Source organism: Dicentrarchus labrax, unplaced genomic scaffold (genome assembly GCF_905237075.1).
Source record: "Dicentrarchus labrax unplaced genomic scaffold, dlabrax2021, whole genome shotgun sequence".
Classification (NCBI taxonomy): Eukaryota; Metazoa; Chordata; class Actinopteri; family Moronidae; genus Dicentrarchus; species Dicentrarchus labrax.
In genome coordinates this window covers 10,259,145-10,277,093 of record NW_026136718.1, presented here as the reverse complement: position 1 = coordinate 10,277,093, position 17,949 = coordinate 10,259,145, and the positions used below count along the sequence as shown (strand labels likewise).

Below are 17,949 nucleotides of genomic sequence, written 5' to 3'. Positions count from 1 at the left end.
TTCTGCTGTTTAAATAAAAGCTCAAGGTGCATGAATAAACAGAAAAACTGAAATTTATTAATGCAGGTCAGACAGTTACTGTACAACAAACAGTGTTGGAGTCGGACCAACGGAGGAGCAGTCACTCCCTGTGTAACAGGACTGTGGTATTACAGCAGACTGTAAACTACACAATGCAAATCACACCTCTAATCCGAATCACTGCCCTCTTATGCATCATTGAAATTAAGTAGAGCGGATTATAAATTGGCAGCTGTCCTCTCAGCGACGATAATCATCAGTTAAAAAATAATTATGCTCTGTGATCAGGATAACTTTTAAACAAACAAAAACACATCTTGAAATAGTGTTTAAAATATCAATGTTGCTTTAGTGCACATAAAAGATGAGGAGCTTTCGTCACTCTTGGCCACAGTTTACATAAAACTGGTTGTTTGACTTTGTAAATGTCACACGTGACCAACGACAATGATGCACAGTAGTGAAGAAGGAATGTCCTGGAATTGCAAAACACACCTGGAATTCAATGATATTCAGCCCGTCAGCTTCCTTTTTCTCCCTTTACCATGATATTGATGCATTTCCTCCAGTGAAGCAGCTCAGTGGCCACCAGTGAGAGAACAGTGGTGTTACTGGGAGGCTCCTGGTGGAAATGTGGGAAACAGGCTGCTGAAAATGATATTCAGCAGCCTGATATAGATCTATAAGATCAGATGACATGGTTGTTGTTGTTGGCGAGGTTGGTTCAGGTGGTTGGGAGTACGGAGGAAGACCATTTGGGGACGGAGCAGAGGGGAGGCTCTTATGGCACAGCTGATGCTCTCTGACATTTCAAACTGTCAGATGGCGTTCCTCTCATCAGCCAACAGGCTTCAGTCATCAACAGAAAAGGCAGCCACGTGAAGAAGAAACCATTTCAACTTCAACCACTGGAGTTACAGTGCAGAACACACACCTACATACATACACACATCCAAAAACACACACTCACACATAAACAATTACACGTGGGCATGGTCAGAGTCCAAAGGCCGATTCCAGTGACAACGTGAGTGGAGAATAGAGCAGGACATTTGGCACCTACACTGCAGCGCTCTGCCTGCTAACTGCACAGACCTTTTGGCTAAATGTTGTATTTATCACTTACCAAACTAATATCTGCAAGGTCCTCACACCTACCGTAGATTTTAGCAACCAGTTATGTAATAAGTATTACTTTTTTCTTTTCTTTTAAAATCAATAAAGCTCTTTCCACCTGCTGTTCATCTTACTTACACTTTCCTTTACTAAAGATAAAGTAATCCCATGTAACTATAAGTGAGACCTTAATTTGTCAAGCATATGTAAGTTTCATAACAATCCAATTTACCTGCACATCATTAAAGACTGAGCAACAGAAACAACAGTCCACAACTGATGCAGGGAAGATTTAGATATCCACATGCTGTGCTCATTGTGTAAACAATTAGTTAAAAAGCGTATTTTATCACGACAAAGGGCAAAGAAGGTGTTGGCACAGCTGTGCAAATGACTTTAGGATTGTTTGGCAATGATCAGGGAATATTGCAACTTAATCTTGCTTCTTAATGTAATGTTAGATGTTTAGGGATGACTTGTGCTATGTAACAGATACCCTCGAGCCTTCACTATATTACAAAATTACCTAATTTAATGTGCTGACTCTGGTATCTACAGTGAATTTTGATGACAGTAACAGGTATGAACGGGTAAATCCTTTCAGCTCTTTGTGTGGGTGTTGTCTGCATGGTGTTACAGGACACAGACAGATACACTCAGTTTATCCATGATTACTGTGATGGATTATCTGGGCCTGTAAAAGAACACGATGCCAAAAATGGCTTACTCTGAACGAGAAACACAAGCCCTGACATCTTCAACTGTAATTACTGCAGACACCAGAGACATTTGTTCAACTGAGAACAAAATGAACTGTTTTAAGTAGCTTGAACATTTTTTTAAACCACTTTGGAGACTTCACATTATCAGCACTAAACTGAAGATGTGTGGCAAATACGTATTTCACTTGAATCATTAAAAATTTTAAACATATAAGGTAAAAGTATAAAAAAAAAAAGATGTGACACAGAAATGGGAAACAGAGCCGATTTCTGTTGTGATCACAGCTAATCAAACTGCATGTTAGAAATACGAATGCAGTGACACACAAAAAAGCCAATTAAATACTTACAGGTATGATCTGTAAGTGGGTTCTTAAAAACAAATTTAGCTAAATTTAGAGTGGTATTACACACCTTGAGTCAGTTCAACCCATGAATGAGGAAACAGTGCCAACATGAAGCACATCTGCAGGTTGTCACTTTGGCTCTTCGGCATTTGGACTCGACCGGATCGATCACACACTGTGCTTACATCAACATCTACAGAGATGACATTCAAATTCCAAACAGTAAAAAAAAAATTAACAAATAATCTTTCCTTGTGTTTTTTTTTCTTCTCTTAAAGAACTGTACAAGATTATTACAAAAATCAATAATTAGTTATACATATTTATATGACAACATTGTTTACGTTATATTACTATAAAGAAATACAACTTTTTATGTTGTTCTTGTTTGAGACTCTGAATGCAGTATTCCTTTTTCAAAGTGGCTTTGCTGCGCTGAAGATGGTTAATGTAGATAGCTATATTTCTATGCAGGAAACTTATAAGATCTCTGCAGCTGTAGCTGGATCACTATAGTTGAAAATATTGTTCAAATTGTGAGACTGACTGCAAGTTTAATTCTCGGCTACCTAAAAACATAATCTCACACAAAATGACTATAACTGCAGTAGCAATGTCTGCCCACAGGGTGGAGCTACATTATTAACCTACATAAAGGATGCCATTGTCTCACGTTAATTCGGCTTTCTTATAATGAGAGTTTAGAAATCTAACTCAACAAAACAGTTTCAGCATCAATCACTGAACTTTGAATCAACTTCAAGTTTCACTGATGATTCAGTGTCACCTGTCTCATCACCTGTGAAACAGAGAAGGTCAACAGACACTTTTTAGTTCACTCAAACATAAACATTAAGTGAAAGACAGGTGGCTCATCCAGTCCTCTGCCACTCTTTCATCTTTTCAGCTATTTGCAGTCCAAGAAGCTGGTGAGCTCTGAGTTGCCACCAGCTGAAAAAAGGAATACTGCATTTCTCCGCTGCTTGTTTCTTCAACTCGTGTTCCTTAGCTCTAGTGTGTATCCCGAAGGGAGACAGAAAGATGGAGAGAGGGTCGTCTAGGCAGGGCCCTCCTTTGGAGAGGACGGGGTCTGGGACATGGAGCTGGAGGAAGAGGAGGCAGAGCTCTTCAGGGAGCCCAGAGTCTTGCTGAGCCAAGAGTTCTTGGCTGCCTGGATCTCGTTCATCAGGACTCCCCGCTGGTGCTCGAGCTCCTGCACGGTGACAAGAAGATCAGAGAAGAGTCAGCAAGAGGAGCTTCGAGGGGGAAAGTGTGTGTTCTCTCTTGTAAGTTCATCTAACATACTGCCCTTTGTCATGTGTCTGTATTTAACACACTTTTCAATGCACCTGTATATTCTTATGCACTTGATGGACTGCATATACTTTTACTATGGAGTGGGTTCACATTCTTTTGTATGTACTGTATCTTGTCTTTAACAATGTTATGTTTTTAGCATTGTGAAGTTGAAACTTGACACTGGACTGATTTCGCTCAAATTTGTTATAGTTATAGCTGATCCCCTGAGGGTTAACTATAACTTTGAGGATCCCATAACTTTTTATCTGTAATTGTAGAATACGTTTCTTCATGATCCTAAATCCTTCAAAAATAATGACAGTCCCATCAGCCTCATCTCTACTTTGTGTTTTGTGTTAATTAACTAATGTTCGCATGCTAAAAAGCTAAACTGAGATTAGTTAAGATGGTGATGTTTAACGTATTTGCAAAACATCAGCATGTTAATGTTGTCACTGTGGGCATGTTGGCATTCTGATGTTAGCATTTAGCTCAAAAAGCCTCAGAGCAGCTCGCATGACTGTAGACTCTTATGAACACATAAATAAAATACTTAACTAAACCATATAAATGGGGCAATAAACTCAGTTATATTAATATTTAAAAATAAAATGATCTAGTTTTTGTTTCTGATACTGACTTTCTTTCTTTCTGACAATCTTTTAACTGTTAATCTATATCTGTTCCCTTAAAGAGTACTCCTACAGACTTGGTATACGGCCTTGCATCTCTGCAGCAGTTATTATTATAGTTATTGATATCGCTGTCCCTCCCGGGTGCTGCTGACCTGGATGCGGCACTTTGCCTCCACCAGTTGCAGTTTGGTCTGTGCCAGCTCCAGCTCCAGCTGCCTCAGCTGCTCCTTCAGTCCGTCTTTCTCTTCGTCCAGCGGCTCGGTGGATGTCTTGTCCCTGCCGGGGGATGATGCCTGGAGGGATCCCAGGGTGCTAAACAGATCCCTGCAGTGCTCACAGCCCATTACTTTACTCTGCACGGGCACACAAACACACATCGATGTTAGCAAGGGTTGAACATAATATGTTCAATATTGTATAGACATTTGAGTGCAGCTGAAAAAACACATTATATGCATGTGAACTAACATGTTGTAGCAGACACACCTCTGTGCTACATGTGCTGTGCTAAAGCAGAACATGTATTATCTGGCACTTAAGTTTAATGCAGTAAGTGAATATAATATATTTGGTTATTTATTCTGTCTATCTAGATTATTCCTTCTATGTACTCATTGCTCAAGGGGAAGTTTAATTTTCACAATTTAGCTATTTCATCATCACTTAATGCACAGCTCCACCCTCCCACCTGCAACCCAACAATCTTAGAGTGAGTGGGAGCTGTAGCTAACATGCTAAAGCAGTCAATCATAATGCATTTCACTGGTCGTATTATCAATTTACATTAACCTCTGAATTTCCTTTTCCTCAGTTTCCATCTTGTGCAAGTCCTCCATGGTTTATTATAGCAATATAGATACTCATGAAAACTCAGTGGAAGTTGAAGTGATCCTGCCTGTGTCATGTTCCACTACAACTTCCCATTTCAACTGGCAGCACATTACATTAGGAAGACTTTCCTGATACACTGCCACGCCCACAAAGAGCAACATCACATGTTTGACAAGGACTAAACAGTGTGGAATAATTTGTGCAATCAGGGTTATGGGTGTGATAATGTACCAACATGGGCTTAATTAAAGACAGAACAGTCCTGCAAATGCCTGTTCTGTGATGCAACATATTGTGGTTTTAGTTTGGACTTTAGTTAGTCTCCTAACTTGCATCTGGCGTCTGCAGTATGCAATCTCACCCTGACAATGTCCAGCTCTTCTTTTGTTGCCGCCTGCTGTTTTTCCAGCCTGGTGCTCAGCTGGGAGCAGATCTGAAACACGCAGAGGAAGTCAGGTTATATAAGAGATGCCACATTTGAACTACAAGATAAGAGAGGCACTGAAGAATTTTTAACTTGTATTTCTCCTTTTCCATCAAAACTCTTTTTCACGTTCACATTGCTCCACACATTCACAAAGAAATAGTGCTCTTTGGGCTTTGGCTGGTATGTAGTTCAATCTTTATCAACCTGTACCCTGTCTGGGTAAATAGTTTTTTGTAGCATCGAAGAATGTTTAAAAAAAACAAACTATTTGGATAAAGTTACAGAGAGTTACATTAAAATGTTACTTTTAATACAAGTTATTTCTGTTACTACTAATAATATGAGCTTTATTTATAGAACACTGCAAAACCATTGCAAAAGCCTCACAAAATAAAAGTGTGAATAAAATACAAAAAATATATGTACAGGTCATTGCAGTCAATGTTAATGCATATAATTTGTTTTTCAATACAGCAGATAGATCTAGGTTATTAAAACTTTCCAACCTGTTTGTATTCAGCTATGATCGCTGTGGTTTTCTTGATCTCCAGCTCGGCTTTTTCTAGCTCCCTCCTGAACACTTCCTTCAGCTGGGTGGGAAAAAACAAGACAGTAGAAACATAAAATTGTACATGAATAAGGGGGATGAGCTGACAGGACTTAACACCATAACATAATGTTTATGCAACTATCAGGGTGATAAAATGGCCTTGGTAAGAATGAATAACATTCAAATACTGTGCTGACTTTTTTAATTATGATGCAAGAGTAGTTTAATATGTATGCTATATATTATATTATTATATTATTGCTCAGTCTCTCTTTAAGGCCTCATACACAGTGGGTTTTTAAGTAATTATTACCAAACATAGTGAAGCCATTAATCCAACCCCACAGGACACACATACCAACAGAGGGCAGATGTTACCTGAGCTGTCTCTTCCTCCTGTTGTCTCTTTTCCTCCTCAGTCTCCACCAGACGTTGCTTGGTGCTCAGCAGCTCTTTGTTTAAAACGTCGGCCTTGTCTTCTGCCTGAAACCAAAATACACACTTTTAAAATCTTTCATTTGCTACCAAATTTGCAACTGTAACATGGTGCAATTTTCACGACCAGCGTGCACAAAGAACACATTCAAATGCAGATCAAGTAGGAGCAATACCAATCACGGATCTGGGATTTAAAGCTGACTTGATGCACTGGAACATCTGCACTTTTATAATCTTTATCATTTACTCATTAATACAATTTTAGAGATTCACACTGAAACTGTCAAGTACAGCCGCAGTCCTCCAGTTTGTGCAGCAGGTTGTTCAGTAAAAAATGCTTACAATACAAGCGCATGTTGAGGAAGAGTTATTAATATCAGGTAATGTTGTTCTGCTTACATTAAAGGTTTTTAAATCAACTCATTAAATTAAAATTACTCTACCAAAAAAGTTGCCAGTTGTAGTGCAAGTGTATGTATTTGGAGCATATTTTGCTCCTCATTGTTCTCCATGTATTAAACAACCAATGTTGGCAGTTAGGAACAAAAGCTACACGTAAACACAACCTAACTGAACAAATAAACAAAGCCAGCACATCCATTACATCTGCTTTAATCTGACACACAATAAGAAGAATATGTTGTCGGTATGAAATTACCTGGTCAAGGTCATTCCGAAGGGCGATCTTGCTGGTCACCAGTTCATGGGCCAAGTCGTCATTCTCCTGTTCCAGACGCATGCTGGCCTCCTGAAGACGACGATTCTCCCTCTGGACAAACAAACAATATATTAGTGCCTGAAATGTGAATCCAAACGTGTAAAAGGATCATATGTTAGACACAGTTTAGATCACTTTTGATAAAATGACAATGTCGGGAATCTCTGTGATGGATTGTTATTTACAAATGAGTGTCCACAAAATGATAACTCTAATAACAGAAGTAAGACAAACAACCGTATTTAATCTTTATATTTAATCTTTAACAGAGAAGGATGGAATTCTGAAGATAAATGACCGGTTTCCTGTATGAAAAATGCAATTATTGATCAGAAGCAGCAGCAGTTCTATTCCAATATTTAATTCAATTTTAATTTATTGTCGCAGCTCTAAAAACTTCCCATGCCCACCAAACACACAGTCCCCATTGTAGACCCTTAGTGGAGTCTCATGATTACTAGTCTGCCTGTAAACAGTCTCACATGATGGCCATGCCACGACGGGACAAAACAGTTGTCATGCTTACGAGCAGTCACCTGACCCTGATATCCTAATGTCACTTTTACAGCGATGACTTCTTATACCCCTAATTAACTTCACTCACAGTCACACACACACACACACACACACACACACAGATATATGTATACACAAATACTGTAAATAAACTAAGTTAAATTACTAGAACAACTTTTATATAATGATTAAAGCATAAAAAAGTGCAAATACACATAGACACACACGGTCACATGCTTTGGAGACAGTGTGTGCCACTCTTCAGATTAAATTAATCACTTCCTGTGAGCAGAGAAGTGGTGGGGTTAATTTGTGCAAACAGAGGAAAGACCTACATAGTCTTAATTAGTGCGGCTGGGAGGTTCTTCTCTGCTGCAGCCATCCATACACCATGTCTCAGACTGATTAAACATTTATACAAAAATCTTCCATACTGTTGTCTACCTTTCAATAACCTGCCAAACAGTCTACATTAGTCAACATAACCAACTCAAAGCAATCAGAAAAAAAATATAAAAACTCGCACATCAAAGTAAAAGCCAAAAGCATAATAACATGTACAAAATCTCTCATATTAAAGTCTATGTTGAAGCAGAGGCAGCTTACCGTGCTGCAGTCCACAGTCACAGTGTCTTCATATCAAGCGTCCAGCAGCACAGACTAAACTTAAACACATGATCCTGACAGGAGTTTCCCTTCTCTGTGTGACACTTCCCAGCCTCACTGTCTCCCCCTCTCGCTTTCCTTTCTTTTAGTGCTTTTATTTTAGATAGATAATCATTGAAAGCAGGCAAGAAAAAGTATACCTGGTCGAAAAAGTCACACATAAGACGCACGTACACATACAAATACAAATACACCCCCACCCAAAATGAGACAAAGACAATGAGTACATACCTAAACTTGGAATATAAACCATACAAAAATGTTGAATTGTTGAATTACAGCGAGCATAAAGCAATAAAAGAAGTCATTCCTTCAATAAAAACGTGTAAGATTTAACCTCGTTCTCAGTTACAAAGCAGCAACTTTCCTGCTTTGTCTCCTTTTTGTCTTCTTGCTCTGTAGGAAAGCGTTTCCACAGGCTACAGAGTAGATGGCTCTGGTCCAACATCTTATCTATGACAAAAGTCTTACTTCCTTCCCTCCAGAACCAGCAGCTTATACAGCGCTGCTATTTTCTATTACGTTTGCCTTGAGGAAAAACACTACATGTAATTGTGGTGTGTTTTTTTTTTTTTATTAAAGTTTTAGTGGTTGGTTGTGTTTGTTTGCAGTGTTTCATAATTTTACTTGAATTTTTAATGCAACTTGATCTTTTACTCTTGTCTCCATTCATATTTTATTTTATTCCATCACAACTGTGATTTTTGTGATATTTCATTAGAGAAACTGCTCACTGATGTCTTTTTGTACCAGAACATTTCAACTCATCCATGGAAACAAACCAATGGCTGCAAAATAATTTCACAAACTAAGAAACTCCATTTTAGCTTTAGCTTGACCACCAAGCCGACCACCAATTGAGGACAAAGGAATGTTGTTTGTCTTGCAAGGCCAGGCCCTTATACATCTGGAATTTTGCTTAAATGCAGGTGGAAACAATGAAACATCAAGTTTGATGTTGATGTTTACACCTATTCAGTACATTATGATGGCAAGGGTCAAGGAGGGGAGGTGTTTCCAACAAGTGACTGAAAAGTAAATTGGTTTCTGTTGTATGATATTATTATACAACACAATCATTGTAACATCTACCTAATAAAGACTTTCTTTTGAGTTAAAATACCTTGGTATCTAGCCATAGTCTAAGAAAAAGTCAATTTCACCGATTAGAATTACTAATTTAGGGTTCCTCCCTGTGAAAGTAGCTGGATAAGTTGCTATTTTCTTGCTAGGAAACCAAAGGTTTTGTGGGCTCTGAAAAGTTAGTAACCTAATTGGGAACATAGGGTTTAAAAGTTGCTTGTGAACTTGTTCACTTCAAAACATCCATAAAAGGAATAGCACAAAACCTCTACCAAAGAATCTGTCCACTACTTAGAAAATATGCCTGCATTTCCTCTGAAAAAGTTCTTACCTACAGTTTTGTAAAAAAGTCTGCAGATAATAAAAATGTAATCTGAACAGGTCTAATTATCTTAGTTTCAACCCCCCCAATTTCAAAGAGATTTTGAAAAAAAAGAATTAAACTATGCCCTGAGCTGATTTAAAAAAAAAAAAAAAAAAAAAAAAAGGACAGACAGATTTTAACCAAGAGGAAAGAAATCCTGATACAATAGAACAAATAAAAGGAAGATATGCTGTCTGTTGACAGTTTGAGTTTGAGTCTCCAAATATCTCCTGTTTTTAGCTTAAAGTCACTTTCAGCAGCCAGAAACCTCTGACAACCCCGCCGGCAGCTTCACCCAAAAATAAATGTCATAGATGTTTGGGTCGATAATGATTACAGCCTGTGCTATGTGAAAAGTCAGATTTCAAGCCAGAACTGTTTGACAAAACAGGATTGTATTCACAGAAGATGTCTAATTTTAGAAACAGTTAATTTTAACAAATGCTTAAAAGGCGTTATTTATGTCCTCACTGCAACAAAAGAACTGTCCATCAAAACTTTAAAAAATATCAAAGAGCCAAACATTTTCTTACCATCCTTAAGACTGAGCAATTATTCAATTAAAACCTAAAGGAAACAGATTTGCTCTCCCGTGAATATACTGTGTGTGATTTTGTAATGTGTAACAAAAAAAAGGGGATAGGTGCATTTAACTTTCCCCATCTGGTAGGCTGAATGTGTGTGTGTGTGTGTGTGTGCGTGTGTGTGTGTATTTCCTACCTGGTATCGGTCGATGGGGTCCTCTTGTTGCAGCTGGCTCTCTCTCAGTGTTTGATATTCCTTCTCAAACTTCTTCAGCTTTTTGGTTGGAACCTGAAAACACCAGAGAAGTTGTTTCATTATTTTAACTTTCATGCACCCAAAGCTGCCTGATAAAATCTCAGCCCAGCCCATCGTAGTGCACTGTGAGTAAGGAGAGATTGCGAGAGACAAAATGAGGTATTTGGACTAAAAGCAACATGTTGGCCTTTAATACTGTGATCAGTGAAGCTATTCGCCAAAGAAATGGGTGAGTGAGGGTCAAAGAGGGGGGCCTACTTCTCTAATGTTGCTTTCCTACCTTCTCTCTGCAACACATATACATTTCACTTGAGGGGTCAGAGGTCAGCTGCAACTAAGAGTAAGTACGATTAAGGTGCCATGCTCAAGGACACTTTGACAACATCCATATTTTACTACAGTACACATTCAATAGAGAATGTCAAAAAAATGTCATGGTGCTGTTTGATTTTACTCAGTGTGGAGAAAAAGTCACCAACATCAAGGGAAACTGAAAGAGTCAGCGTAACAACACGTAGAGAAGAAACATGAAAAGATATCCTTGTAACACAAAGTCAAAACGAACTGAACAAACACTGAAAATTGTGGTATTGTGGTTTGTACAGCACAGTTTCTGTTTTATATTGCACAATCTGCTCTATATACATTCATAACCAGTAAATGTTTCTGTACCTTCTCTACATGTGCTATTTTCACACATATCATGTGAAAGACACCCACATAAACAAATTAAGCCCTTTACAGTACATCTGACTGTAAATCACTCAGAATTATGATAACAATTCTTCTCAGACAACAGAAAGACATCAGTTCACACTACAAGCTACATGACCAACGGTCGTTCATTTCCTCCTGAGATGAAAGACAACAGAAACTGGAATGACGTATAGACAAAGCTGTCAGAACTGTTATTCGCTAATGAAAGCCAACAAATGAGTACTTTGCCTCTCTGCGTTGCTACCAATGCAGTTTCATTCTGTAAACAATATGTAGCCCTAAAGCAAAAAACAGGGTTAATTCTGTCTAAATAAAATGTCTTTTAGTCTTTTAATATACAAGTTATTTGTCTCTTATTATGCTGTTAAAAATAAGGGCCATTATTTCTTTAATTTTGTGATCAAAACTACTGGTTGGACCTTTAAATATTTCTCCAACAATGTCAAAAATAGCCAAACCAGTTTATTCTGGTAATTTTCAAGGAATGCTGCCTTATTAAGTACTCCACACCATTCATGATAACTTAAACAAACAATATAACTTGAAAAGAATCAATCAGGATCAGTTTTGAAGCTGTGACCTTCAGTTATGGCAGGTTGGATGCAGAAAGGCCACAGAGAGTTTAACTGTGTTCACTGAAGCCAATCTAAGATCTTTTTAATCTCAGAAACAACTGAGCAATGCAAACACAAAATCAAATCTGAATCCTGGAAGTACAGTTCACATGAACATAGCACACAAAGTATCTGCCAGAATCCAAGAAATACAAGGTTGTGTAACTTATAAAAGCTGGTTCACATATAAAATACTACAAAGACTTTCAATCCAAGTTATGGAGGGAAAACAGGCAAAATATCAGCAGTGAAATATGAGACAACATTGACTGACTGATATGAAAGTACATCTGTGTGTATGTGTGTGTTTGTGTGTGTGTCTGTGCTGCAGGTGGGTGGTAATGGTATCCCCCCTGTGTGGAAACAGCGTTGCCATAGCGCCCACCGTTAGGGCTGGGGATTCCAGGTCAATCTCAGTCACATGACCCGTCCTCTGAGACTGGCATTTGTGTGTGTGTGTGTGTGTGTGTGTGTGTGTGTGTGTGTGTGTGTGTGTGTGTGTGTGTGTGTGTGTCCCTTTAGGAATGGAAAAAAAAAAAATCAACATAAAATGCATCACCTCTTGTGTTATAAGATGGTCCGTGTTTAAGAAAAGAAAAGTTCAAAAGCATTCATGAACTGAGTACAGGTTAGATCACTGCCATTTAGGAGCAATCAGAGGAACATACTGTACAGTTATTATTTAAGCTTTATTTTAGCATTTAGTTATATTGTGTAAATGTTGCTGCTGTGACAAATAGATTTTTCTAAAAAATAAAATCAATAAGTGTCCTTTCTTTCTGCTTTGTATTCAACTCATACGCTCCCTCACAGTCTGCTGCAGTCTGGTGTTTACAGATCTGACACAATAACAATGAATGACACTTATTCACTGTAGACTGTAACACTATTATTACCATTATCAATATGACTACTGTAACTCATTTTCTACTGTCGCAGTTCTTTACAAAACAGCCATTTGATCTTTTTTTTTTACTCCATTGCTGTGAGTTTGTTTACTGCTCTTGTAAAATAAAGGTTTGATAACAATATAACAATGAGATGACAGCCATTTGGTCGCATTAAAAAGGGGCAAATGGGGAACATCCTGGAGAGTGGGTATATAAAATACCCCAATAAACAAGTGAGAAAGCAGAGCATTGTATTACAGATTTCTTTATAGAATAAAAACCAGATGAGGGAAACTGAACTGACTGCTTATTCAGTCCTTACCAAGGCAGCCATTACCTGTCCCACTCACTGACCCATGGGTTAACCCTTGACCTCTGTGACCCAGGAACTGCTGTCACACTGTAATCTATCTGACACACAAGTCACCAGCAGATAAGAGAGCTAAGACTCATTCTGTTGTTATCTGTGTGGGAAGAAGGAGCCACTTGGACTCTGCAGGCTGGTTAATAATCATTTTATTGTAACAAAACAATACAGACAAATTAAATGTTCCCCTGCAGGCACCGACCTCTTACACAATCATGACGCTGTCAGGTGTCTTGGATGTCACCAATCTATTAATGAATCCAATTTTACTCACTATAGTGTTTTACTTTCAACTATAGATCAAGAAGTGGCCTACAGGGCTGCTGGAAATTAAAGTTTTTCCTTCTTCTTGGTGGTTAATGTGATAAACGTGGGTCTTTTTAGTTCCTAAAATTTTATATTTTGAAGATAAAAAGATTTTTACCTGATAGCAATAATATGTCAATATGCATGTCTATGTCATAATTAAGTTTTAGCTCACTAGTTTAATTGGACCGCTTTAATGTGAGAACAAGTTTGCCTCTTTGTCTGGGTGTAAAAAGGACTCTGAAGAGTCAAATTTCCCCAATCATGCTACACTTAATCTTTACACTGACACATCAGTCCAACCTTAAATTTACATAGCTCATGTTTCACACAGTGAAATAGGACCGAAGCAGGCCTTTCAAAATTATTTGACTAAGTAGATGTGGTTGCTGACACTGAATGTTCTTAGTGATACACAACATGACAAAACAATATTTTAAAAAGGAACAACTTCCCTCTAGGCCCACTTGTGTGTGTGTCTGTGTGTGTACACATGAAACAGTGCTAGATTAAACACCTCCAGATTTGGAGATTTTGGTTTTGAGTCGAAAGCACCCCAAAGTCCCTAAAACCCACCACTCACTTGTGTTTTCACCTCCTCTTACATACTCATTTAATACCTTCAAGAATTCGCCTCCATTATCGCATCAACTAAAGACATTGGTGATGTCATATTTTCCAAGCTTCCTGTATGTGATGCAATGGTTTGATAATGATTTCTGCAGGTTAACAAACTCAAACTGCCAGTAAGTACAATTTTTGTGACTATTTTTTTCTCTCTGATGTTCAACTTTCCACTTGAACACCATTAGTGCAAAACCACTAGGTTGCTTGTATGTGATGGAAATTATGGTGCAAATCCTTTCATAGTCTTTGATTGTATTTTGTGTTTTAAAAAAAAAATGTTGCATGTGTTTTTAACAGTGCCTCTATTCTTTTTGCTATTTCATATTACTCAATATTAGAATAATGTTTATCACTGTGAGTGTAAAATTATTGCTCTTTTGTTAAAAAAAAACTGAGCTGACTTAGTTAAACTGACTGAATGTGAAGATTTAAGTCACTACACTGAACTCTGATTGGCATACAAGAGTAGGTTTTTCAGATCAGGGTCAGCTAAAGAACAGCAGCTGGTAGAGATACAAAATATAGACCTATAGAACAGAAGAGACTCTTTCACAGTGCTGCATATAATTGCACAATACAGGAAAGAGTTGTTTTTCAAACAGATGTTTCAACCTTGTCACTTAATTTGGTATTTTAAATGTACAGGCAGTGGAGTTGATCTCTTTGAGTTACACTTTGACATTGACAGACATGCTGAAATCCAGTAACTCATTATGCAACATTCTGCTCTCCAACACCCCTAAAACACACAAACAGTACAGCATGATTGTGTAATAAAATGCAATGGGCTGTGCTTACCTGTTAGAGGCAAGGCCTTTACTCAAACATACAGACCCAATACATCTACAATCACACAGCAGCTCTAACTCCATGACCTCCGTCTGTTGAGGTATTTCAGTCTGGCTGTCACTCTAGTTCGATTGAAAAACATCTGATGCAATAAATATGTACATATGTTGTGAAATACAGTATATAAACAGAGTTATAAAGTTCCCTGATATTTCTTGACTCTCTCTGATAATTTATCTAATTCCCTGCCTTCAGAGAGACTGCTGCCCTTTACAGGGATATTTTGTTTTCATCATGTAGCTGATATATCTACCCAGAGTGACTCACAATCAGTAAAACAAGTTACAATTCTCACATCACTAACATAACAAGTTATCAAAAGCATTCCCAGTGTCTCTCTCCCCATATGGAAAACATCTCAAACTTAATTTAGTGATATTCCTGACATTCCTGGGGCAGAGTTAAGCCTGTTCTACTGGGTTACAACTAGTGAGCATGCATAGGGCAACACACACGGTTGCTAACAGACACAAAGCACATACAGACTTGAAGTTTCATAGCCCAAACTAGCCGTTGCATCCTCCTACTCGGGTCCCTGAGCTTTCAGTGTAAATATTAGAGGCCAGTTTGAGGACAGAAGACCCACTCTGATTTAGGTAATGCGATTAAAGGCGCTTGGTGCCGCAGGAAATAGTACCAGACCACTTTTAGATTCCTGACCTGAATCCCTGCAACAGAAAGTGGAATTGGTCCCAAACCTCCAAGCCGAGATCACACGTGTAATGTCACACGAGGTATTATACGACCAAAAAGAGACTGTGTTTGTGTGTGTGCGTGGAGAAGGGTGACCTGCGCTTACATAAGGTGGCAGTCCAAGAGTTTGAATATTGAAATAAGGACAAAACCAACTGGACATCTCGGGAAAAACTAGGCCATGGAATTCAATTACTCATGTGAGGGAAACACACACACACACAAACACCAACACACAAGGTCTCCATTGATTCCAGATTTATATCAGTAATTGAAACAAACTGACACCCACTAAAGAGCTCTGTGTCTGGACTGACTGATAAAGCTGTGTAACCTCAAACATCAGACACACTTTCAGTAGGAACACATCTCATGCCCACACATTCATATATGAGTCTACAACGTCTACCTCATAGAACGGAACATGTAGTTTCTGTGAAATCTCCATCTTCTATCTCTGTTTATGAGCAATTCTATAAGCAATGCCAGAATAGACAAAATGGAGAAAAACATTTTAAAAACAACTGACAACCAAAAACATCAGATGAAAAAAGAAAAAGAAAGAAGCAGCAAAACTTTCCATTTATCTTTTCTACAAACTGCAAAAGATAAGCGCAGTAGGAATAGGTGGGAGCATCTCCCATCAGAGTTAAATAGGATTACACCCAATACACCCAGAGAAGGGAAAAGAGATGAAAGAAGAAACAAAAGAAAGAGAGAAGGCCAGTATAAGAAACACATAAACAAAGTGACGGGAGGACAGACCTACCACCGGCCTGGGAGTTCTGAGAGGTCTTGAATGGGCAACCAAGCGAGCCAAGGTGTCCTCCTCTCCCGGTCGGTCGACTACATGAGCGTCGTACGCCACCATGATAGACACCTCCTGCATCATCTTGGCTCCTCTTGCCCCCAACAGCAAGGAGGAGGAAAGGATGAAGAAGAACAAGAGGAGGAAAAGTGGTGGAGAAGGAGAAGGAGAAGAGTGCAGCTGACAGGTTTTCTTTCTCTCTGAGAGAGGAGGAGGCGACTGGCTGCTTTCAAGAGTCCCTCAGGAGCTGAGCCCCGCCCACTGAGAAGAGGAGAGGCGGGGGGAGAGAGAGGGCTGTACAACACACCTGTTTGTTTCTCTCTCTCTCCCTCTCTGTAACGCTAGAAGTGTGTGACAAAGGAGGATGAGTTTGCTTTTTCTTCCTTTCCAGTGAGTGAGTACTCTCTCTCTCTTATCGGCTCTCTCGTTTGTGCCTCTCTCTCCCTCACTCACTCTCCTAGCCTCTCTCTTTAGGTTGCAGTCTGGAGGTTTTGTTTTTTCTATTTCCTGCTGCTGGTAAAAATAAAGATACAGACTTGTTTACACATCCACACTGGGTGAGTGTGTGTGTGTGTGTGTGTGTGTGTGTGCGTGCGCGCTTGAGTTTAAAAGAGATAGGAAGGAAGTTGTCAGATCAACCGCAGTGACATGTCGTTCATAGTTGCACGTTGTTCCAACAGTAAAACCCAGGAAGTGAAAGCTACTTCAAGGCTGTCCTGGACGATGCCTGAATACTGTACAGTCTCCCAAGGGACCCCATAGCTAAATTCTACCTGACAACCTCGCTATTGTGATGGCAACAGGCTCCTCCTGTTTCCTCCTGATAGGAAAATCAACAACCTCTCGTGTCTATGACATCACTTTGCTGTCTCTCTCTGTGTCTTTTTCTGCCACTGTATTTTTCTCTTTAACCCAATCGTAGTTGTCTCTGTTGTGAAGGTACATTGTAGAATTCTCTCTTAGCAAATACCTGTCAGATTCATCTCCAAATGTGATCCAGTGTCTAACCTTTACCTCTAGTCTGCTCCAAATCAAATTTACTAAGTCTTCTGAGCCTTGCAGCAATTATGCATTAAGTAGAGATGCACTAATTGGTAACTGCCCAGAATTTCCCAATGTTTAAAATAACAATTTGGCTGATAGCCAATGCTGATGTTTTTTGTTGTTGTTATTTATTCACCCCTTTGTGCCTGGGAAACAAAGATTTCTAGCAGTATTAGCATCCCTGCCTTGTTGCAGCTTAGTCTATTTACATTCCCATCAAAGATGTGAGAGGCAGAGCTGAACTGTCCGTGCCGCTGCATGGAGCACAGGTACTTGTGTGCAAGTTTGCTAGTGCTAGAAAATGTGAAACAACAGATAAACATCAGCTACTGAAACTGGTGATTATTTGCCGATAGGCCAATTTTAGGTGGCTGTTTCAAGTAACAGGACGAGTGCGACTGACTTACTCAAGGTTCACACAGTTTGCCCAGTTTTTTGTAAGAAATTCTCCGCCACTAATTAGCATAAGGCACAGGTGCATTAAAAAGGAAGGCAGTGGTAGTAAAGAGAAACTCTAAATA

The 17,949-nt window shown here is 38.9% G+C and overlaps 1 protein-coding gene across 4 annotated transcripts in view; it reads right to left on the bottom strand.

Annotated features, from left to right (window-relative positions):
* Window positions 1–35: 35 nt before the first annotated feature.
* The window catches only part of rabgap1l (RAB GTPase activating protein 1-like), a 110,469-nt gene continuing 92,555 nt past the window's right edge, over window positions 36–17,949 (bottom strand). For 3 of the 4 annotated variants that reach the window (XM_051377375.1, XM_051377374.1, XM_051377376.1), the window contains 7 exons: window positions 10,454–10,546; window positions 7,045–7,155; window positions 6,327–6,431; window positions 5,905–5,988; window positions 5,333–5,404; window positions 4,293–4,493; window positions 36–3,419 (listed from right to left, as the gene is read on the bottom strand). In XM_051377375.1, coding sequence (XP_051233335.1) covers window positions 3,264–3,419; window positions 4,293–4,493; window positions 5,333–5,404; window positions 5,905–5,988; window positions 6,327–6,431; window positions 7,045–7,155; window positions 10,454–10,546 — 822 coding nt within the window. In that variant the 3' untranslated portion in view covers window positions 36–3,263. Of the gene's footprint in view, window positions 3,420–4,292; window positions 4,494–5,332; window positions 5,405–5,904; window positions 5,989–6,326; window positions 6,432–7,044; window positions 7,156–10,453; window positions 10,547–16,345; window positions 16,665–17,949 lie in introns of those variants that run through there. The other variant, XM_051377377.1, reaches the window with a different exon arrangement.